The 24901-nt window shown below is 39.4% G+C and overlaps 1 protein-coding gene across 1 annotated transcript; it reads left to right on the forward strand.

The window, feature by feature from the left end:
• The first annotated feature begins 2892 nt into the window (after positions 1-2892).
• On the forward strand, positions 2893-24674 carry LOC122082560 (multiple organellar RNA editing factor 1, mitochondrial-like). Its single transcript, XM_042650213.1, has 5 exons — positions 2893-3440; positions 13755-13852; positions 13968-14033; positions 16090-16718; positions 24389-24674. Exons 1-5 carry the CDS (start codon positions 3040-3042, stop codon positions 24398-24400), a joined length of 1206 nt encoding a protein of 401 aa, XP_042506147.1. The 5' UTR covers positions 2893-3039; the 3' UTR covers positions 24401-24674.
• Positions 24675-24901: the final 227 nt, after the last annotated feature.

Consider the following 24901-nt stretch of genomic DNA (forward strand, 5'->3'; position numbering starts at 1 on the left):
ACGTACATGCTAGCATCTTATTGATTGTTGGATGAATTAGGAAGCTTCTCAACCATTGATTGTTGCTGCCATGTATCACTCATGATCCGCCATTACAAGTTGCAACCATGATCCATGCATCCATCCACCGCTGCTACCCATGCACATGCCTGCCACGATGCTTCTTTACCTGTTAGAGAGTGGAGTACATGGATCAAGAAAATCTCTAGTGTCGAGGAAGAACCCGACCCGTTTGAGGTTAAGTTTTAAAGGGTTAAAGAATGAAATTCAGGAGACATTGATCGGGTCGACCAATGTTTGGGATTCCACACTTGATAGAAAAGGGATCATGGATCCAAACTCAGGCGGTAAAAGAGTAGAGTGGACGACAAATTTTATCACGTGGCAGGAGTTTAAGGATAAGGGAGTAGAGCAGCATATGTCAACTACAAACATCCACGTAGACTCCCCTTCAGAGGGATCATACCTTTTCCATTTTACTTGGAATTATTTTTTACAGAGAGATCTAATTGAGATATCAGAGAGTCCCTTAAGTCTCTGTGCTTTAGGACTCATGGACTCTATAATGCTTAGGAAATGACCAAATGCCTTTAAAGCCCTCCATTATGGCAGTATATAGGCCATATAAAACTCAAAAGGCACATATTTGTGACATCTTGAATCTTTCTGCGAGGTTTGCTGAAGACTTGTATTTGATTCAAACTCATTCTTTATGCTCTCTCCCACCTAGGAGTCGTCCAGTTGGAAAAACATGACAGCTATTTCATCAACACAACAAGCTTGATCTATGCCTCACAATTGACATGAGGAATCCCTTGAACCATCTAGTTGATCTGAAATATGTAGGCGTTGCCCTATTTTTAGTTGGAATTTGGGAAAACTTTTACCACCATTATATCCTTTCAAGAATAAAAGGGAAAGATGACCATGGATATAAGATCCCCAAGGGAGGTATGCTCATTCAGTATGGGTACCATTTTGTACTTGATTGGAAGGAGTTATGCTACAAGAAAATGGGACCTCTCCAAATTTGAGAGGATGCAAGCCAAACGAATGTAACTTAATTGAAGAACTTAGTTTTCAATACAAACCATTAACGTATTGGGAAATATATATATATATATATATATAGTAATATGAATCTGCCATACAGTAATTAAGCTTCAAAGTAGAATGAAACACATGTTGCACATAGGTAGGGAATTGGTGGATGAAGAATTGGAGACCAATCAAATCCTTGTGTGGGAGGGAGACTCGATACCAAGACAAGTCTTTGACCCTGGAAACTACTCCTGCACCCATGGCCATGGTTTGAGGAATTGGATTAGAACGGTATCAGCCTTGATTGATCTCGATTCTTGTCCAATGCTGTATCAAGTATCAATGTATTGGTACGAATGAAGGGTGAAACAATAAAAGAAACGATTTTGAAATTGAATCCAAGGGTATTTCAATCCAATCCAAGCAGATCCAAATTAGGATCGACCTTGATCGAACCCGATCCCAATTTTGTGTTCTTAAACTATGCCCAGGGCACAACCAATAGGCCTAGCCAGTGTCCTCCGAGTATGACTATTTCACCAACAGGTGTCAACCGGTCAGGTCAGGCCAGTCTCCGTCGGGCTTAGCTGGGCTTGACTACTTGGAAGCTTTGCACCGTGAATGCCGGTTAAAGTAATCGGACCTAGCTTTGGGGGGTATGGTATTGTTTATAATCGGGCCAGTTGGTATCGGGCTTTAATTGGGCTATGCACCTATTTAAATCTAAATGAGCTTTAAACGTGCCTACCCTAAAATTCTTTTTTCAAGTGGGTTGAATGCATAGAAATATGTGACACAAATCTTTAATAAATAAGAGAAATGATATGAAATTATGGTTGTCCTTAAAAAAAAAAAATTATGATCATTGCAATTTACAAAACAAAGCTTAATTAAATGAAATCCTTTTACGAAGCAAATGGTAAAAAATCTTAATTATTTACCTAAAAAAAGTTTAATTAGTTTCTTAAAAGCAATGGCAAAATAGAAAATTTATGTAGTAGTAAAGGGAGTCGAGTCGCGTTGGGCTACAACGAGTTAGTTCAAGCCAAGCGTATAAAGGTGTCGGTTTGATCAGACGACTTTCGTGCTAGCTACCTGCACCGTAAACGCTCGTTTAATAAACATATCATGCTCAATTGGACCAGTCTAAGTTGGGCAATAAATGTGTCGGGCTTGGTCGAGCCTATTAGTATGGGCTCAAAATTGACACCCCTAATTTCACTTATAAAGTATTGCATAACTGAGATTAGGAAAACGTGTTGAGTCGTTGAGTCGTTGAGTCGCGCTTCACCCGACCATTCACAAACCGCCTCAACCGGACATAGCCAATCTTAGGGGTGTCAATTCCTAAACCGAACCGGTAAAACCGGCCAGACCAAACCGATAACAACACGGACCAGACCAAACCGAACCAAAGCCTTATTGGTTCGGTTTGGTTTGGAGTATTGCAACCCCAAAACCAAATCGAATCGCACCGAAAACCGAATGAACCCGAAACCAAACCAAAATCGGCTCAAAACCCAGACCGAAATTGAAACCAAACCGGTAAGAAACCGAAACACTCCAAAATTCATTAAAAAAAATCAAAATTTGCATAGTTTTGTATACATTTGTATGGAAAGTCGAATCCAAACTGGACCAAAACCAAAACCAACCCGGTTACAAATCGTTTTAAGAAATCGAAGACAAATCGAAACCAAACCGCATCAAAACCGAAATTTTCTTATTGATTCGGTTTCGATTTCAACTTTTCCACACCGAAACCGACTCAACTCGGACCGAATCCGAGCCGGACCGACCGATTGACACCCCTAGCCAATCTATTATTATTCACTGTCGAAGTCCCGTGGACACTCTACGTTTCTACGTTCACTCCTGCCGCGCTCGCTGACTGCAATTTCTAAACCCTTCATTTCTAAAACCCTAGTAATCGCTCTCTCGCTCTATCTTCTAAACCCCTCATTTCTAAAACCCTGATTTCTCTCTGTCTTGTCAGCGATGGCACTGTCTGGACTGCGTCTTCGTCGATCTTTGACTCTCTCTTCTCTTGTCCGTCACCATCGTCTCTTCTCTTCAATTGCATCCTCTTCTTCTTCTGCTTTACACCACTGCATTTCTTCACCATCAATTTCGAATTCTGCTCGAAGCCCTAGCGTTCAGTTACCCATTAATCATCTCGCGAACCAAGCTTTATCTTTCCACTCTTCTTCTGTATCGTTTTTGTCGGCGAGATCACGCAACAACAACGACGATGAGAAGATATCCCCTGACACAATCCTATTCGAGGGTTGCGACTATAATCACTGGCTCATCACCATGGACTTCCCCAAAGATCCCAAACCCACTCCCGAGGAGATGGTTGAGACTTACGTTCAAACCTTAGCAAAAGTCTTCGGCAGGTAAATTTGTCCTTATTGTTATGTTGATTCTTTTAATTTCTTTCTCTCATTTGATTAATTGATTCCGCTGTTTTATCAGCTAATTACTGAAAAGTTTTGGGGTATCTACGAACTTTGTTAGAAATCGGATGCTGATGGTTGAAGGAATTTTAAATGAATGTTTAGTTGTAATCTAGTTTTTATGTATTCTGTCAGTTGGTAAGAGTTGTAGCGATACAGTCTTTTTTCACTTAGGTCCTGTTTGTTCATTGTGATTTTAATGGGTTGGAAATGAGTAAGGGAAAGTCTGATAACTTTCTCAGGTAGCCAAATACCACATTTTTCCATGTTTCTGAAACTTGTTAGATGGGTTCAGTAGGTCGGGTTTTCTTTGTGGTGGGTTTTTTTTTTTTTGGGGGGGGGGGGTTTGCTATCTTCTCCATCCAATCCGTTTCAAAATCCCACTGATTCGGTGGGATTCATGAAGGGGAAACTGAAGGGAAAGTTGCAACAGTCATAAATCTCACAAAGGGGTTTGATGGGGGCAGTGGTTGCAAGGGGCGGTGGTTGATTTCTCTTTGGTGCCTGAGATTGCATGAGGCTGAGCTGGGGGTAAAGACTTGCAACTGGAGAGTCAATGTGTTGCAAAGGACGAGAGATATTTTGGAATTGGGAGAGTTGGCCCAGAGGTAAAACGAGTCTGAGAGAAGATGCGACTGCAACAAGTGAACTAAAGGGGAGGTAATCGATGATGTGGAACCAGATCCAGTGATTTTGGGCTGGTTCAGCCTAGAGGAAGGAGATTCTGAGAGAAACTGAGAGAACATTGTCTCTAGTCTGCCCTTTCTTGCTTCAGACTCTCTCTCTCTCTCTCTCTCTCTCTCTCTCTCTTTTCTCTCTCCTCTCTCCTCTCTCCTCTCTCCTCACCCCCCTGTCACCTTGTTCTTTGCTTTGACCTCTTTCTCCTCATCTCCGTTTCTTTGGAACATTAGTAGTAAAAATCTAGCCAAACGACATGTAGTGGTAATAAATAGTGATTTTCTCTCCATTTCATAGGGAGGTGGGTCCCACATGTTGGGGGGTGGGATAATAGGGATAGGTAAATGGAGGATACATCATTATTCATTTCCGCCCTATTTTGTTTGGTTGGCCTAGAGGAGGGTGTTAGGAGAGAAAGAGAAAGAGTGTGGATAGAGTGTGGGTAGAGCTGAGAACCATATTTGAGCTTTGTGGAACTGCATTAAAACAGAGATTGTCATCTTTCTTGTTAGCATTTTCCTTATGAAGAAAGGAACTGGCGAGAAGTTGGTGGCGGATAAACTTCCAATATCTTTTGACATGAGTAGCACTTCTCAAATCTTATGAAATGAGTTGCTTACATTATAGAGCTTGTGTAGTTTCTAATTTGGTGATTACACTTCCATTAGGGTTTTGAGCTAATGACTTTATTCTTGGATTGTCGTTTAGATATTTGGGATCTATCATTAATATAGAAGGTGATATAGAGGATGACGTTTCATATAGGATTAAGGTGGGATGGATGAAGTGGAGGAGTGCATATGGAGTTTTATGTGACAAATGCGTTCCGGTAAAACTTAAGGGAAAATTCTATCGGATTTTCGTGCGCTCGGCTATGATGTATGGGTCGGAACGTTGGGCCGTTAAGAAGCAACATATTGATAAGCTAGGGGTAGCGGAAATGAGAATGCTAAGATGGATGTGCGGGAAAACTAGAAGAGATAAGGTTAGGAATGATCATATTAGAGTAGACCCCTGGAGGTTGCCCCAATTTCTGACAAGCTTCGAGAATACTGTTTGAGGTGGTTCAGGCATGTTCAACGAAGGCCACCTGATGCACCGATAAGGAGGAGTGAGTTGATTCAGATAGAAGGATCCAAAAGAGCAAAAGGCAGACCTAAAATGACAATAGGAGAGGTTGTGAGAAAAGATATGCACAAATTAGGTCTAGTCCCAAGTATGGTTTCGAATAGAGCATATTGGAGGGCTAGGATTCAGGTAGCGGACTTTTTGTAGCTGTGTTCTACTTTTGTCTGTGATTATCAATATGTCCCTATTTAATGCCTTTTATTTTCTCTTCCTTTGGCTTTCTTTGGATCCATGTAGCTGACCCCATTAAGTTGGGACAAGGCTTTGTTGACTTCATTCTTGGATTGCTCTCATCCTTCACAAGCTCGTTGGTCTACAATATTGGCTTGTTACACTTACCGCCCCATTCACTTTCGTTTGCCTCAATTCCACAAATGTGCAAGCCCTGAAAATCATGCTTTAAAACCTGATGCACAGTTTGAACAGTCTTCAACCCCCCCCCGAAAAAGAAAAAAAGTTTGAACAGTCACACCTTTGTCTTCTGCGATTGTCACCTCCTCACAGATAATGGTTTGGATTCCGCATCTTTGGAAATTCGATACCAATCCATTTGGACATAAAAAATTCATATAGTAAAACGTTTCTTGGTTATCAAACACTCATTTGATAGTCTTGTTGATCAAATCATCCTTTATGGAAGGTCAAAATCTTCTTCAATCCTTTGTTCTTTTGCTTAAGATTATTTGACTTATCTCCGGGATAGATAAGATCTACATCTCTACCATTTCGATGGAGTGGATTTGAAGTCTATGTGTACAAGATAATTTATTTATCACTGAATATATCATTGTTTAGAGTATTGAAAGAGAGCTTTCTCCTGCTGCCCCCATTCATGTTCCCTCTAATTTCTTCTCCTAACCCTATTCCACTTGATAAAGCCTTTGCTCAAGCGTTCTCCCCATTGTGACCACCACCCCCTTCGTGACATCTCAGGTTCCCAATTCAACTATTGCAACTTTCCCTATCTTATGCAAGAATGCGACTGCAATTAGTATGATTTAAGATGAATGGGGTGGAGAAGATGGCCTCCGACAAGGAGATCCTAACATATTAAGCATGTCTAACAACTTCCCCACCCTAAGTATTTAAACACCTTCATTTTCCTATGTTTTTGGATAAGTCATCAGACTTTTTCTCACTGTTTATTCCCATTTCTTTAAAATCCTGACAAACAAACAAGGTCTATGGGGAAGTTGGGAGATTTCGCCCCACATGATGGAGGGTGAATGGTAAAGATAATAAAGTGCAAGAACAAGGCACAATTTTGCTGCACCGATGCTTGTTTGGTTGGCCTTTTCTACGGGTATGGGATAATTTTTTATAGGACTGTAACATACTAACATCCCTACCTTTTTTTCCACATTGTTTCTTGGGTTGGCCTTTTCCTTAGGTATGGTATAATTATTTAATCTTAAAATTTACAGCATGATCTTATCTGATTAAATGGGGAAGAAATCGGTTGCATCCCATATGTGTATGTGTGTTGGGGGGGGGTTGGGACAAAGATGAGAAAAAGAAGAGCGAAAGAGGAGAGAGGCAGAGCAGAGAGGGAGGAGAGAGGGGGGGGGGTGAGGAGGAGTCTAATCTCTGCACTTCTTTTAAAAGTACAAACTTGGAGATGATCCAAAAGCATTTGTTGTTGAGTTTGAGGCGGCAGCCATGCAAGACAAACCCAACTCATTATAACATTTGCTAATGTTGGAAAGTAGCCATTCCAATATCTTGGCATATTTGTTATTGATGGAACCGTTTGACCGCCAATCCTCTATGGATAGAGCAAAGGAGCTATGGTTTGAGCAACAATGGAGGAGGAGATTCACCTCTCGATGGTTGATTATTGAAACCAGCAGTCCCCACTCAGGATTGAGGACTGTGGTATGGGTCTTACAAGTTGATTTGGTGTCATTATGTGGTAATGTTCCCTGCTAGGGGTGTCAATCGGTTGGGTTTGGTTTTCACCAATTTTGGTGTGAGAATGGATGAATCTGAAGCCAATCCAATAGGGGAAGATTCATTTTCGGCTTGGTTTCTTATCGGTTTGATATCTGGTTCGATCCGGTTTACCATGTATATATAAACATATTTATGGGTTTTCTTTTTAGTGATTTTTGGGTTGGTATCGGATTCTTATCGGTTTGGGCTTGATTCTGGCATAGTTTTTAAGGCGGTAAGGCGACAGGCGTTTGAGGGTCTTTCGGAGCGCCTTAGCGATAAGGCGGGCATAAAGCGTCGCCTTATCGACTAAAGTGTTCTTGTGTAATTTTTTTATAAAACTAATCTATTTGGTTCAAATCCTAGTTGAATTCTATTACTTATATGTTAAATAAATATTAAAGTTTCATATTCATACCCATGTAAGATATTCATCAAAAAACAAATCAATTAAGTGAATAAACTAAGTTCATCTTCATCAATCATCAATCATCAATCATCATAATATTAACATATAATATAAATACATAATTATGAAACAAAATTATAAATATAAAGAAAAGAAGACAAAAAATATAAGTATTTATTATACTTACCTCTGATGCAAAAATGAGTGCCTAAGCTCTAAGGTCATCCACTATATTTCTACTCTTGTTAAAGAAGAATGAAGCTCACCACTGCCAGAGCAAGCTCACCGTTGCCGGAACAAAATGGTCACCTGGATCAGTGGTTCTTACTTGTTCCTTGATTCCTTCTCAAAGCCCTTTCTTAAACCCTTGACAAAATCCAAACCCTGTTTGTGAATCGTGTTTTTGTTTTGTTTGTTTTGGTTATTTTTGGTGGAGTAAAGCTGGTCTCATACATCCCAAGTGTTAACCAAATCATACACCTACCAATAAAAAATCTATATTTGGAATCTTCATCAAGTAATTTTAAAATGTGTTAAAAAAAAAAAAACCCATAAGGCGCCACTTCACATAAGGCGGAGCACTGCCTTACCATCTCTAGACCGCATCACCTTAGCAGCGCCTTAAAAACTATGGATGCTGGAATGCTTTCCATGTTCGGTTTGATTTTGGTCGGTTCTGGTGCGGATCGGTTTTCTGTCGCCTTACCAACGCCTTAAAAACTATGGATTCTGGAATGCTTTCCATGTTCGGTTTGATTTTGGTCGGTTCTGGTGCGGATCGGTTTTCAACCGGCTTCACAATCCCTCAATCGGAAGCCAATCCAATAAGCCTGGTTTGGTTTGTTTCGGGCTAGTTCGTTCACATTTTTGACACTTGTAGTCCTTGCTATGATCTTAGCTCCCTTACCTTTGCTCCACCCCCTCCCCACTGCAACCATCGCCCCCTCCTTGAAGTCTTACAAGCTTATGACATTCCTTTGATTCCTGCAAGATTCCTACCAAAATGGGTGGGATTTTGAGAAGGTGGTGAAGTGTAATGCCAGAAATGAGAAATCCCGCCCCATGGATACCAAACAACTCCATGTTTTAAAACCGCAGTATAAGTTGTCAAACTTTCCTTCACTATTCATTTTCATCCCACCAACTCACAGCGAAACAGATGGAGCCTAAGGGCTCGTTTTGTTGTTAGAGAAGCGGTGAGGCTAGATGCTACAATGTGGAAAAGCTGTCAAACTTTCCCAAAAATATGGGATATAAGGCTCTTTGTACGTCTAAGGTGGGAAAGTTGTCAGACTTTCTTGTTGGTTCCTGTCCTATCCACCCCCCTTCTCAAACTCCCTTCATTTTTAGTAGGGATATCATAGGGAAGTAGAGGGTAGGTGCAACAATCGGTTCTTCCCCCTCTTTGTTTCACTTGTCTCATCAGTTTCAATCATAGCATAATTGATGATTGTTTGAGAAAATCAGCAACTCATTACTTATCCCCAACCCCCTAGGATGTATGCAGATGCCTTAAATAACAATCAGGGTCGCTCTTTTTTACTTATCAAATCTAGAGAGATCGTTTTTTTTTTTCAGGGGAAAATTTTGCTTTTTGAAGGAGCTGTTAGTGTCTCAAGGATCTTCCTTTTCCTTCATTAATGGAAGGTTTTCCAACCCTCACCGACCTCTATGCTTTGGGACCCTTGTTAAACTCGTGCATTCTTTTGAGATTTCTCCATTGATTCTTTTGCGGGTGCATTATGAGTTCACCTGATTTAGGACATGGGTTCTTTCTGGAGGAAGTTGTTCTTCAGATACTTGCAAGATTGCCCAATGAGTCCCTCTTTCAATGCAAGTGTGTCTGTTAGTCTTGGTACAGATTGCTTTCCAACAAGTACTTTATTAAACTCTATAATGAAGTATTGTCAAAAAAAACCCTTGGTGTTGCTAGAAGTCCTGGTGGGTTTCTAACCCCTTTTGGCTGCAGCCCGCTTGATTCATTCTTTGACTCATTTTTTATTTGGAGATCAACGCATGGTGAAGTCTCTTTCCTCTCTATCCTATGCGTGATTTCACCATAAGAACAAGAACCAAGTTTTGTTTGTTAGCGGGCTTACCACTGGTTGACGGCCAGTATCTTGTATATCCTTGTGCTTGATTTCGATGATGTGGTTGCTGGCTGAAGTGTGGAGATTGAGGTTTGGTGGCTGCCGATTGAGTTGAGGCAACTCCCCAAGCCAACCAAACATGCAATGTGGTGGGAAGTGTTAATTTTCCCCACTTTACTATCTTTGTCACTCACCCCTGCAGCATGTGGGGTCCACTTTCCAAACTTTCCACCCCACTGGCCCTGCCAACCAATCAGGCTCTTAAGGCTCTGTCTTGTTGCAAGGTAAATAAAGGAAGGGAAGTGAAATTAAATCAAAACTAAAAAAGAAACTTTTGTAATCATTTTCTAACATGATTGTGTAACTAACTACAACTCCTTGTAAATTTATTAGATTTTACTTTACTTCGTAAGCAAATTCCCTTGGGCTGGAAAAGGAAAATAAAGAGGACATCTGAAAAGTATAATTTTCAAATATTGTAAGAGTTTTAAGTAGGTTATGCAATAATGATTACAATTTACAAAAGTTTCTCCTCTCTTTTTTCAAACGAATTTTACTTCCCTTCCCTTCATTTTACGTGCAAGCAGATGGTACCTGTGGAAATTGGTCAGGGATCCATCTTAATTGGCTTGTTCTGAATGGGATCAGTGGTGTCGTTATGGTCTCTGATCTCGGACGAAATCCTTGGTTTCATCTGTTTTCCAAACTTGAAGCGCCTGGTTTTTTTCACTTATTTTCAGTTTTCTAATTGCTTTTCTGTCTCAATTCTGCGTAGTTTAATCTCAGATTTCATATATTAGTTTCTGGATATATTTAATATTCAGAGTTGTGGTCCACAACTCTGAATATTACTGTTGGAATCTCAGTTCTATACATTTCACCCCTTTTTTCTAGTGTTACTAGGATTGTGTCCCACAGTTTTGATCTCAGATCTTTGAGATCTTCTGTTGATTGCTAATGCCCCTAGAGTAGAGTACATAACCATGATATTGGTCCTACAGTTCTCTCCTTAAATTGCGTAGTTTTCTATGTTTTGGAGATCCTGTGATTGCAAACATGCAAGTATCTTTTCTAGTTCTCTAGTTTGGAACTGGTTTTGATGCAGTAGCACTAGCGGGATGGGTTGATATGAACCAGTTTGGCAGCCCAGACCATGGAGAACAAGGCCTAAACTAGGTTTTCAGTTCCAGTAGGGGTATTTTGGGTATTTCATTTTTATTTCGGGTTACTTTTGTAAATTGAAATCAATTTTTTTATTACGGGAGAGTGGCTGTCGATTGGTAGGAGTATATTTTATTTCAGTCTTCCAAGTTGAGTCACTCTTGTTTATCAATAAGCTATACATATGTAAGCATCCCCTGCCTCTCCAAAGAGCCAAAAAAAAAAAAAAAGAAGAGAAAATTGCAACGCCACCCCCTGAACTTTGGTCTTTATTCAATGCCACCCCCTGGACTTTTCGAAATACCAAAGACACCCCATAAAAATTCAAACAATATTAAATCTGTCCGTGCTGTTAGCAGACCCTGTTAAGTGATGGAATGTTTGTTAGTTTTTGTTTAAAATGCCCAAAACACCCTCATATGATGTGAGTGGACCATATTACCCTTGCCCCTTCTAAACTCATAAGCATATGAATGCTTCACAAAACCGAGAAGAGAAAGAAGCTACAACCATCGCCCTCCCTGAAACCTGCAATTATCCCTTCTCCTTCGTACGACCGTGTGCACCTCTCCCCTCTGGCGACTATCCATCATGTCCGGCCAAGGTATTTCCTTCAATGGTTGTTAGTTCTCTTAGGGGTTTTTATAAACACAGGATCACTAGGGTTCTTTTGTCTTTATAATCATCTTCAAACTTGCATAGCAGATTGGAATTGATTATAAACAATATACCCAGATGGCGCTTTACTCCATCGATGGCGAAGAAGGTTCATACTTGCACTCAATCCATCCACTCCTTTTCCTTTTTCGTTTAACTTGATATTTACTTACACGTTACATGCTCTGCTGCAGAAATCTTAAGAACAGTAAGAAAAGAACCTCCAACTCACTTTGCACTTAGGATTAAATCATTTTCCTTGCTCTCAAACTCCTCACTTGAAAGATATGATTCTGGAGATTTCGAATCTGGTGGATACAAATGGTCACTTTATTCATCTTATTACTTTTGCTTATTAAGTCTTCCAATACCCTTTTCTTTTCTGTGAATAATATTGGACACACACATATAATTGGTGCATTACAGGAAACTGTGTCTTTACCCAAAAGGAAATAAGGATAAAAATGCTGAAGGGCACATCTTTCTCTACTTGGTAATGTCAGAGACAGACTCCCTCTCTTCAGTTTCAGAGGTCCATGCCATTTTCAGGTTGTTGGTGCTTGACCAACTTAGGGACAAGTACTTGATCCTCCAAGGTTGATGTTAATACTAATAGCTTTATTTGATGATCATGACTTATAATGAGACCCAAATCTAACAGAAATTCCTCTGATAACTCTGGGTTATTTTTACTCTAGATGCCAATGGAAGAGCAAGAAGATTCTGTACAACAAAGACTGAATCTGGGTTTGACAGATATGAGGATGTTTTGGGCATTTTAAACAAAAAAAACTAACAGACATTCCATCTCTTAACAGGGTCTGCTAACGGCAGGGACTGATTTGGAATTGTATAAAGACCAAAGTTCAGGGGTTGGCGTTGCAATTTTCTCAAAAAAAAAAAAAAAAAAAAAAACCATCGATTGCAACTGGATTGAATAGTCATCTTTGAGTTTCATATGTGGCGATGTGTTGCTGTGCACGTCTGGATTCTTCTTCTTTCTTTGCTCGACTCCATAACCAATTCTTCTTCTTTCTCTGCTTGATGCCATAACCAATTCTTCTCTTAGATGTGATCTTCCCCTTCTCACCATCTTCTAATTCTTCTTCTCCTATGATCTCTTCATTGATTCCTTGTTTTCTTCTTTGTTTTTTTACTTCCTTCCCTGCCATTGGTAACACAGGGCTGAACAGAATGGTCTGCCAATTCACCCTAATGGATTGGTTTAGCCTGAGATTCTGTGTATATGTTGCTCTTACTTATGCTACCCAAATCCTAAGACCTTGCCTCCTAAGTCCCCCTCTGTTATGAGAGAATCGTTGGCAAGTGGGGTTGACTCTGAAACTTTTGCCTGGTACCACTTGCAAGATTTTCCTCCACTTACTTTGGGTAATTGTCGATTGGATTCAATCATCCTATGAGTTAGGGACCTTCACCTGAATTTTCAGACTGAACAGAGTCCATATGGGTGAGTTCTATCAACTGTAATTTAGGTTCACCACTGGTTTCTGTTCTATTGTGGGAAGCAGACCCACTTTCATTCTTTGCAAGCAAGGACAGAACTTATTTCAATTACTTAAAAGCCCTTCTTGTCATAAGTTTCTTATATATTACCCCATTCTAATTTTGAATATCCATAAAGGTCATTCCCTTGAGTTTATTTACTTATTGTCCAAGGTCCTATTCTTTCCTAAAAAAAAAACCCTGTTCTGAAAATTACAGCATTTCCACTGTCCTCTTAGTTTGAGATGTTGTCACTTGGGGTGGGCTTTAGTGACCTAAATTAGAGTTTTGGAACCCTAGATTGCTTTGAATTAGTTGACCAATGTGTATATGTACTCTCTATAGAGTCTTTAGTTAGTCTTGCTGTATCAAGTAAATTTTGGCCTGGGACTGTGCAATCAAGCCTTCCAACATGCACCAGGGTGGTTGTGTTCCCCATTGTTCGTAAACCGTGTTTTGTAGTCAATATGAAAAGAGACTCTAGAGTTTTCTTGTGGATTGAGCAGCCATTTGTTGGTGGCTAATGGTTTGCATCCCCAAAATGTTTTTTCCACTGAAGTACTGTTGTGCTTTCTGGACGTTCTCTTTGGGAGACTTTGTGCTGTTTTCTACTCGGGTCTATATGGACTTTGTGTTCTGTGGAACTATAAAATAGGCAACTTCATTTGTCTGAATGTCCTCCTTGTATGATTGTAGTGTGGAAGAGGCAAAAAACAGGATGTATGCTTGTAGCACGACAACATATAATGGCTTTCAAGCTGTGATGACAGAGGAAGAGTCTGAAAAGTTTCGAGGTAAGCTTCTGTAACTCTCACTTTCTGTGTGAGAAATGAGTTTGGATTACTGATGGTTCTTATTTCTCCTGCTGCACCCTTAATTCCGCCCATTAACGTTGTTAGCTATAATCAGGTTTGCCTGGAGTTGTTTTCATTCTGCCGGATTCCTACATTGATCCAGTGAACAAGGAGTATGGAGGTAAGACTTTCTTACTGAATCCCTTTTAGTTCTTGTAGGCTCATACAGTCTTAGTGATGCAGATCCGGGTTCCAAAATCGGAATCTGATTGCTTATGGGCCCACAAAAGAGCAGTTTACTTCAACCTCAAACAAATCAGGGGCAATATTGTAATTTCAGAAGCACTCATTCACATCATATGTAAAATAATAAGTGAAGGGGACAAACTGGAATAGAAAATTAGAAGAGGGGTTTTCTGGAGTTATAAAAGAAAAGGGTAATAACAGAAATCATTCTTTAAAACAATAGAAGAACCTTCTTCTTCCTCTCGATGGGGTACCAGCGGTATCCCAAAACTTGTGGGGTATCGATTCTCTGCCACCACTCTACGACTCAAGCCTCAACAGTCCTAGGTCAGATGTATCTTCGACCCTGCAACTGGATCTGGCGGTAGCAAAGCTCAGATCTGAATCTGGCTTTTATTTTTCACCAGCAGGATCAAGCTTTGGAGGAGATACTCTAGGGTCTGTGTCACCTAGGAGGTAGCAACCTTCGGTCCAAATCTCAGACCTGATTGATGGGTTTTCAAGGTTCAGCAACACTTTTTGTACACCTGTGATCACTGCCCAGAACAGAGCATGGACAGCAAGCAAAGAAGGAAAAGAGAGAAACAAGAGAAGAAGATAAGAGAGGGAAAAGAAGAGGAGATCAGGAAAGGGAAGGAAGGTTCACACAATTCATGGCAGCCATAGCTTTAACCAAACGATCAATCAATTCTCAAAATTCTAAAATCTCCGTCATCTTACATGACTAACATAGAGGCAAAAAAACAAAACACTTAAGGAAAATATTTGAAAATGGAAGCTACTCTAAATTAGTAACTAGATTCCTACTCAAATAATCTCGACTCCCAAGCTAATGTAAATTGTTCCAACTCTAAGAAAGAAATAAATCAAACTCAAAAGGTAACTAAAGAATCCATTGCCCAAACTGCCAAACTGCATTACTTAGAATGTGGAAAATACCTGCTGGTCACAAAGGGCAAAAATGTAATGTGGTACATGCATTAGGAAAGTTGGAATATTTGGTTATTTGCTATGTTAACAGGGGGTTGGGTATGTACTGGTCGAAGACTAAGTTCCACTTCATCCTGACCCTGATAATTAGATACGAGGGCTTGTTCCTAGCTGGGTTTTTTTTTTTTTTTGGGTGAATACCAAACTGGGTATTGGTATGGCCTTTTGCTAAAATGTGTGATAAGAGGGGCTGATAGTCTTCGTTTTATTTTCTTCATAGTGACATTTGATTGCCAACTGTTGTATGCATGTTAGACACATATCTGACCCGATACTCATGTCATGTTGCGTTGAGACTTGAGGGTACCGTGGGGGTACATGAAGTGTCCTAAGTGTCCTGGTGGATGGTTGAGAACTTTTATTTTATGGAAGTATCTAATCCATTAATTAAAGAATTATATCTAAAACCCTAATATATAAGCTAAATAATCTATTATACACAGCTAGTCATTAATAGAAGAGTGAAACCCTATCTTCTAATCCCTCTTCAAGGCACTTTAGTTGCTAAGATTTATAAGATGACAGGACAGCCCATTAGCTCACAATTTTACATATAACTAGTATCCTTGAAAATTATAAATCTTGTAACTTTTTGAAGACTTTTGGTGGTTATAATATGCTAGTGTTAGAAATACAGAGACACAAATTTTCATTTTGGAGAGTTATCGACTTGGGGGTGGCGGAGGGGGAAGAAAAGCCATTTTGGAATTATTCTTTTGTGTATTTGGGTCATTATATGATTAAAGGATCAAATTTCTGTAACAAGAGTGAGAGAGAGTGTATTTGAATGGGTTTGATGGACATGCAAATTAAACACGGATTTTTATATAGGGTTCTTTCATGGAAGGTTCTTTTGAGATATTCTCCCCCCCCCCCCTCCCCCTCCCCTTCTGTGTCTCTGGTAAATAGACCTGCTGGTTAGGACTAAGCAGAATGTGACATGTTACTGGCGTCTTATGTTGGAACATTTGGTTATATATGTCTTGTATTTTTTTCCTCAGGGGACAAATACATCAATGGGGTGATCATACCCAGGCCTCCCCCTGTTCAATATGGGAGGTCTCAAGGGCGATATGGTGATCGAAACAGAAGCTATGACAGGCCCAGGTATGACAGACAAAGAGATCCACTGCCAGCACAAGGGAACCCACCCTATGGTCGGCAGGGATCTATGCAAGGAGATGGAAGGAATTATGGAGCACAGCAGAACTTTTCCCCACAGCAAAACTATTCCCCTCAGCCAAATTACCCACAGCAGAACCATGCACCACAACAACACTACCCACCTCAGCAGAACTACCCGCCCCAGCAGAACTACCCGCCACAGCAGAACTTTGCACCTCAGCAGAACTACCCGCCACAGCAGAATCATGGACCCCAGCAGAACTACCCCCCACAGCAAAGCTATTCACCACAACAAAGCTATGGTCCAACTGGACAGGGTGAACGAAGAGATCCCATGCCAATGGGCAATAGGGATTATACTGGAGACAATAGGAACTTTGGCCCTTCACGTGGTGGAGAATATGGGCAAGGAGCAGGCACTGGCTATGGGCAGGTGGGACAAAGGGATGCTAATCAAGGAGAGCAGACGAACTATGGATCCCAAGGACAATTTGGGACTGAACAGGTACTTACTGTCTTTTCAATGATAAAACCTGTACTCTTCTTCTAATTTGAGGAAAACAGGACCCTATATTTCAGCTTGCTGGGTTGGGTTAATGGGCAAGTCTCTTTTGTGAGCAAATTGCCCTATTGAGTGGCTAATGAATACTAATCTCAAATCAGAAGCAGATACTAGTTCAAATAGGATTGCTCGCAGAACAGGGAATATAAACCAGAATCTGGAGAAAACATATTACTCGGAACCATGGATTTAAATCATGGTATCGAGATTGGTTATCGGTCCTATCAGACAGTTTTGCCCTCATTTTTTGTAAAAGGGCCACTTTTTGGACCATTTTGCCCTCATTACTGACTGATACACTGCTACTGTATCAGTCAGGTTATGGTTTCAGGTACCAGCGATACTGATACATACCAATACCTTGAACCGTCCTCAGAATAGAAAGTTTAGAACAGCCTAAGTTCTAGTCAAGTGGTCTAATTCTGCATTCTGCCAGTGGAATAGGCCTGTAGAATCTGAAGAATTTCTGACAACAGAACAAGTAGTTATAGGAAAGTCCTAGTGCTACTAGGAGTGATAAGTAGCAGAACTAGAACTTCCAGAATTGATTAGAATTCTTTAGAAACCCTAACTGAGTTTCGAAGAGCAGGATAGCAGGAATTCATCCCAGTTTATAGTTAAAATAGTGCAGTAACTAGAGAGAAATGTAGTTTGAAAAGCAAGCTGTAAATTGATCTTGAACAGGGGTACCACAGCTTAAAAGTAGAAAAGTAGGAGAAGAAGAATAGAAGAAAGGATTAAAGAGATATCACCTCATTTGCAGTAGAATTCAGAATTAGAAGAAAGCAGCAGTAGGCTAGAACACTTAACTTATAAAAAAAATCCTAATTACTCTCGCACACTGAATAAAGTAAATAGATTCAACATAGAACTCTTTTACTTGTTATCTTAGTTTACTAGGATTGCTGGTTTTCTTAAGTTCATTTCCTCATTTCGAGAGATTCTGCTCTTACTTTTGTTCACTACGAGTCTAGTTTTCAGCTGAGTTTCCGAACCTAATCCCTTAGGCTTCTAGAAACCCATCAGTTTTGGGTATACTCGAACTATACCTCTAAGTTTGAATCTTGCACAAATCTTAATCAATTGCTGCAAATCTTCACTGTAGTAGTACCCTATACTTTGTTCTGCCAAGAAATGTAGGTGGTTTGGCCAAATCTTTTTTTTTCTCCTCAAGTTTTCCCCTCTAACAAGTGAAACACTTGAAACTCATGAAATGGGTTAAAAATTTGACCCATTTCGATTAAAACAGTGGTTTTTGTATGCACTGTTTTGTACCAAAACCAAAATTTTGGCCGAAATGCCAAAATTTAAGTTGAAATCCTGCATTCCTTCGAGTCGCACAAAGTTCTGTTTTGACTTTCATTGAAATCAAAATATTTCACGAAATCTCGGTGGTTTTGACTGAGATTTCGAACAATGGCTAACCCTTGGGGTTTCAATCGGTCAATCTTGATTGCATAAGTAGCCCCCCTATAGGGTGCATAGGTTGTGGATTCTTCTTGTTATCATACTATATGATTCGTCTTCCTTATTTGCAATAAAACTTACCATCTTCCTCCCCCCCCCCAACACACAAAAAATAAAAAATATTAGAAAAAAAGAAAAAGAAGAGCTCAAGTATAAGTTTCACTTCTTAAGATTGATTCATTTGTTTTGCTGATGACATAATGGGTTGATATAGTAAGGTATTCAACTCAACCCAGCCTTATCCCAACAAAGTGGGCTGGCTACATGGATCCTTACCCTCCAATCCGCTCTGCTCAAAATCATACTTGATACAAAGCCCGAGTTATGCGCATGTCTTTCCTCACTTCTCCCAGAGTCATTTTAGGTTTGTCCCTAGCTCTTTTAGCTCCTTCAATCTGAATCAAATCACTCATCCGTGCTGGAGCATCTTAAAGCTTTTGTCGTACATGGCCATGCCACCTCAAACGACTTTTTTGTAGCTTATCATGTATCAAAGCTACTCCCAAATCAACTCTATTTTGTTCATTCCTTACTTCATCCTTCTAGTTTTACTACACATCCATCTCAATATCCCCATCTCAGCTACACACTGAGTTTATTTGTATGATGTTTCTTAACTGCAGTATATTCCGCAGCGTACATCACAGTTGGTCGTATGACTGTCCTATAAAATCATCCTTAAGTTTTAAAGGAATTCACACGACAGTTTGGGTGCACCTCTCCACTTCATCCATCCTATTTTAATCCTCTATTTCTCTTTTATTTATGATTGATCCTAGATACATAAAATAATCATTTTGTGGAATCTCCTCTCGTCAATTTTCACCACCTCATTATCCATCCTAATGTAACTAAAGTTACACACCATATACTCTCTTCACATTCTACTTATATTAAAACATTTTGATTCCAAGGTTTATCTCTATAATTCCAACTTGGTGTTAACCTCTGCTTTTGTTTCATCCACTAAATCAATATCATCAGCAAAAAGCATACACCAAGGGACTCGATCTTTAATTTCTCTAGTTAAATCATCTATAATAAGGGCTTAAAGTTGATCCTTGATGCAACCCAATTGTGATTGAGAATTCACTACTGACACCCCCCACATAGATTTTACATTGGCCACCGCACCATTATACACACCTTTGATTATGTCTACATATGTTGAAACACTTCTCTTCTCTCGTACTTGCCAAATTAGCTCTCTGAGACTCTGTCATAAGATTTTTCTAGGTCAATAAAGACCATATGGAGACCTTTTTTGCAATATCTAAGTCTTTCAATGAGTTGAAACCAGAGGGCACACTACATGCCAGGGGTAGGTAGTCCGATACTTCTCTGATTTTAAAGAAAATAAACCTCCCAAAATTCATGTTGTACTGTATTAGGGGAGGTGGTCCGCAATACATCTCCATCACCATTCTTCCCCGGGGCCGATTAATTAGGCTAAGGAAAATATGAGGTGATCTTATTAAAAGAGAACATTCAAGGATACATTGAGTCTCTTGGATTTCACGTCATAGCATAAATACTTGGACTGAGCATTTCCAAGAAAGACACAAGATAAAATCAGATTGGTTCTTTGTAATAGTAGTTTCTTGTATCTGAGTGAGTTTTAATTAAATCTTTCCCATAAGTTATTGAACGTGAATATTTTAAATTGCAGTATTCTTATTTAACAGCCTTCTGTCCTCTTCTCCTAATTGAGATACCAATTGTGTCACATGAACTTGATTTACATGAGTTTATCAGAGTTATACCAATGTCACCTTCATACTTCATGATTTAATTGATTGCTGGAATGTTGCTGATGACCACAGCCATATGGTCCTAAGCTGAGAGTTTACTCCCTCCTAGTTGCAATTATCCCTTATGCTCGTACCTACTTGTGAATTTGATTTTAGTGGGTGGAAAAGTGATTAGAGGAGAATCGGAGGAAATGGGGATGGAATAGTCCAAAGTTTGTTCAGATGCTCTTTCCACACTACTTATTTGTTATTAGGCCGCTTAATTTTTTTGATTCAAAAAGAGGAAAAACCAGACTACATGGCATTCATAGTTTTGTACAGATCAGACGTATTCTTAAACTGAGATTTGCTAGTCATTGCCTCATAGGCAATGTGCTTAACCAGGAGGACTAGATTGTTGTTAGCCTTTACACAAAAAATAGGTTTAAACATAAAATGCTCTGTTTCTAAATGGAGAGGGATGGTAATCCATGGCCAAAAGTTAGTTTTGTTTTCTGTCAGAAAAAGTCCAAGATCTTCCTCATTGCTCCAGATCTCATTGGCTTCCCACCCTTCCTCATGAGCTTTTGTCATCCCACATAAAAGGCCCCATGCTGCTGCCTTAGAGCTTTTTCCTATCATCAAGTAGTTAGCATGAAAAACTAAGCATCTTGCTTGTGAGAATTAAGCAGTAGCCCAACCAGTGTTATTATTAGATTTATCAATTACTGCAGTAATAATTATGATTTTTTTAAATTTATTTAGACATCCAAAAAAAAAAAAATGACTTTTTTGTCAAAAAAGGCAAGACTTGTTAATTGAATAGGTATAGGTATGACAACATGCACCTGTGAAGCAACTGGTTTGATGTAGATAAGTCACTTGGGCTTATTTTATTGCAAATAAGCCTTGGGTTGTGTTCTGTATGTGTTGGGCCTTTGATCCCATGGGTTTTCTTTGAAATGTGCCATTTTAATATGCCTAAAATATGGGTAGAAGGTAGGAAAACGGGATTTTATTCATTAGTTTAATTAGTTGCTATATAATTCAATAAAAGCCCATTACGCCATTAGTTGGTTGTAAAGTCCCATATGGACTATTAGTTAGTTAGTCCTACTTCATGTTGGAGTCATAAAGTCAAGTCCTAGTCCTATTTTGAATTTCTAGTTGTAGTAGGAGTGTCTAATCCTATTGGAAAACTAGCTCCTAGTTGTAGGAGTGTCTAGTCCTATTGGAAAACTAGCTCCTAGTATTAGTATGATTGTAAACTTCCTCTCTATAAATAGAGAGGCATATGTACCATTATTGGACAGATTTGAATGAAAGAAAGTTTGCATTTATGAAAGAAAGTTGGAATTAAATGCTTAGAGTAGCTGAGATAGCTGTGGGTGAGAAGCTCAGGTTGAGATAGCCACTTCTTTTATTTTCTTTCACCCTTCTCAACCCCCCATTTGTTTTATTCTTCTTTTTTATTTTATTTGCTGTAACATTCAAGAGGTATAATTCAGATTCTGATAAAAGTCTCCAGAAATCAGAACCGATCAGCAATCCTAGTGGGAATAGGAGAGAGATCGATCTCCTCTCTTTCTCTTTTCTGTACTCTGTTCAGCCAGGTCTTCAATCAGGGTATTCCAGGCCTCATAAGGGTCCCACGATCCTTACCTAGTCACTGTTGGAAGCATTCAACTGTTGTTCTTGAAGTTTTTTCTCAGTTTTCTCTCCTAGGTCAGAAAATCAAAAAAAACTTGTAACTTCACAACCAGCCGCCAGAATCCTCTCAACTTTGGGGGTTTTTGTACCCTCCCTAGGGACTATCTACGCCCAAGAGTGCAACTCAATCGGACTCCTACAGCCCTGGCCGCACCTCTTTCTCTCCAGCTCTATAACAGGTCTTTCTCTCTCCTATCGGGTTAGGTTTTGGGCTGGTTTTGCTCCTATATGGGTATTGTATCCTTGGGGATTTATTTGATCGTATTATTTCTTTGTTTCTTACTCGTATTGTATTGTTTGGGGTTATAAACTGCGGAGTTAGTTACTTGTAATCTGCTCCTGCATTATGGTTGGTCTATAAGACCACTGGTAATCCAATCTCATACCTGATTTAAAATGGTACATGGGTTTGGTTGCTGAGATCCAAAAGTAACATGGTTTCTATGCTTCCATGAAATAGCAAATTATGATAAACTTGCTGAAAAAAGAAACCATATTATTTCTAGGAATATCATTAGAATTGAAAAAAATACATAATTAAGTGGGGAAGGGAAGATAAAGGAAGCTGATCAGTTTTGAGTCCCAATGGACCCGCAGCGCATACTCTTCTTGAAAAATCACAAGTAAGAAAGAACATACCAAATATTCTCATGGTGGTTGTGGCACAAACCACAAGTGGGATCAATATTCACCCATTTTCGTAGTATCTTTAGTGGGGATTCTTTCAAGTGCAACTCTCCAAAAGAAAATTTTAAATTTGGGTTAGATTTTGAGTTTTCAAAAAAACAGTCGCCATTGTGAGCATGGAGATAAGCAAGTACACCTGTTAGAGCATCCATTAGTGTTACTGAATACGTTGTTACGGAGAAATTTGGCAGCTAATTTAGTTGTGAGAGACCCCTCTTTTGAAAGATGGCACGACTTGTATGGTTATACCCTTGTCTTAACTTTTAGCTTTATCCCAACTAAATTGGGCTGGCACAAAATATGTAAACTAAAAGATAATACCTATTACGCAACAATAATATTTGCAATCTTTTCACTTTCAAGTTTTTCGTGTAACTGGGTCCTATAATGATCAAGGTACTCTCTTTTGCTTTCCAATGCATGTGAGGACTCAATGGATGGTTGCCTTGATTTTTCGTTCTTAGTGGCAAGCGCAAGATCTTTTTCCACATTTTTTGGGTTTCTAGGTCTAATTGCGGTCCTTTAGGAATTTTACTGCTATGTAGTGTGGTCTTATTTGTTGTTGTTCCATTCCAGAGTAGTTGAAGTACCCTGCGGGGACTAGTTGTCTCTGGATGTTATCTATGATTTTTGTTTCTCCATGAGAATTAAAAATTGGCTGGAACCAATTAACTAATGTTACAACTGCTTATCCCAAAAGCTTGAGCTTCTAAGTGGTCGTCACAACAACGTATATCAATACCACCCACACATGCAGACCCACATACACGGCCATCACATGGCGCCCAAGGTTAAGATGACAGCATAAAACCCTCGCACATATCAGGGATCATACACTCAAGCTCCTGGTTTTGATACCATGTCACGTCCTCTTATCCCAAAAGCTCAAGACGTCAAGGGGTCATGACAACGTTTATCAATATCAATATCAATATTTCAGGTTGGCCTGTAGCAACGATGTGAAACCAATTGCTTGAAAACCTGAAACAGGGACTTTATTGGATGTTTCATTGATTACTGTTTCCCTTTGATAAATTTTTTAGATGTATGTGATCCTTCTTTCATATGACTCGTACATTCCCTAGTATTATTAAGAAGGTATATGTAGTAGAATTAGTGGAGAGGATGGACGTTGGCTCAATGGTAAGGTTGCTCCATTGCGACCTAGTGGTCATGGATTCGAGTTGGTGCCCTTTTGTAGAATTAGTGGAAAGGGGACAAAGATACAGTAACTTGAGCATTACAAATTGTTATCTAGTAAAAATACCATCATCAAATGATGCACCTAAGCTTGGGAAGACAATTTCCAGATATCGTGGCTTTACATGCAGGTTCATACTCTCTAGTACGCCTTTCTAAACAACTTTTCATATTTGATAGTTCTGTTAAAGAATATGCAGATTGCATTGATGGTCTGTTTCAATCATATAATTCATTGTTTAATCTGGGACCTTGATGCATTCTTGTATGTTGTCCAGTGAGGTTTTGTTATTCGATGAGTGGTGGAGTAATTTATGGTTTGTGATTACTAAGATTTATCCCTTCTTTCAATGAAAGAATAGACACTGGTTGAAAATGTTTAATTTTATACTATAGATAGAGTGCCCATTACAAATCAAACAAAAATAAAATTACTTGTGTTCCAATCTATGTGAATGTCCTGTAGGCCCCCTCTAGCTAGTTTGTTAATTATACAGCCTAGATGGTTGCTTATAGTCAACCTCTCCAAGAATGAGATTTTCCTGCAGGATGTGTGCTAATTACGTGACCTTGAGTGATAATTTTGCCCCATTTCTTAATTATCTGATAATGTACACTTAAAACGGGTATGTCTAGGCATATCACATTGACTATACTATCTATGAAGCTGGACGACTCATGACACTATAATATAACCCTGCTATCCGATGTCTCTATATTTTAGCGTTGGCAGCATGGATGATGAAACAGTTGGTCAAAAACTCTCTGTTTCATGTGCTTTTACAGTGACTACTTTTAACTTAATGTGGGTTGGTGCAGGGGCGATACTGAGAAGAGTTTCTAATGTTGATTGATTGTGGGAGAAGACCTCAGAATTAAGTCAACGAAAGTAGCAAAGCTGATTTATCTGTGCTACAATCTTAGAACTGTAAAGAGACACGTGTCAAATGGTCTACATAGTGGATTTTTCTTGGTGTCATGCTGTGAGAATGGAGTAGTGATGGCCTGTTACAGTAGAAGAGCTGGAATTCTGTTCTACTCTCTTTTTCTTCTGCATTGTTCATCAGTATCCTATATAAGAAAATCGTGCTTGGAAATTGATTTATGGGAGAAGGAACGCTCAGGGGCTGTGAAAAGACCCCTGTGCCACTGGGCGTGGGGAATGCAGACGGGTAGCATTCCTCTACCCTTGATTTATTATCGATTTATGTGTTGAAAGAGTATAATCATATAAAACAATAGCCTTAAGAGGTAAAAGTTGGGGAATTCTAATCCTCTGGTATGACCCTAAACTTTATAACGACTAGAGAGGTGTTATGGTACTGAGGGTCA

The sequence above is a fragment of the Macadamia integrifolia genome, chromosome 1 (genome assembly GCF_013358625.1).
Source record: "Macadamia integrifolia cultivar HAES 741 chromosome 1, SCU_Mint_v3, whole genome shotgun sequence".
NCBI classification, from domain to species: Eukaryota; Viridiplantae; Streptophyta; class Magnoliopsida; order Proteales; family Proteaceae; genus Macadamia; species Macadamia integrifolia.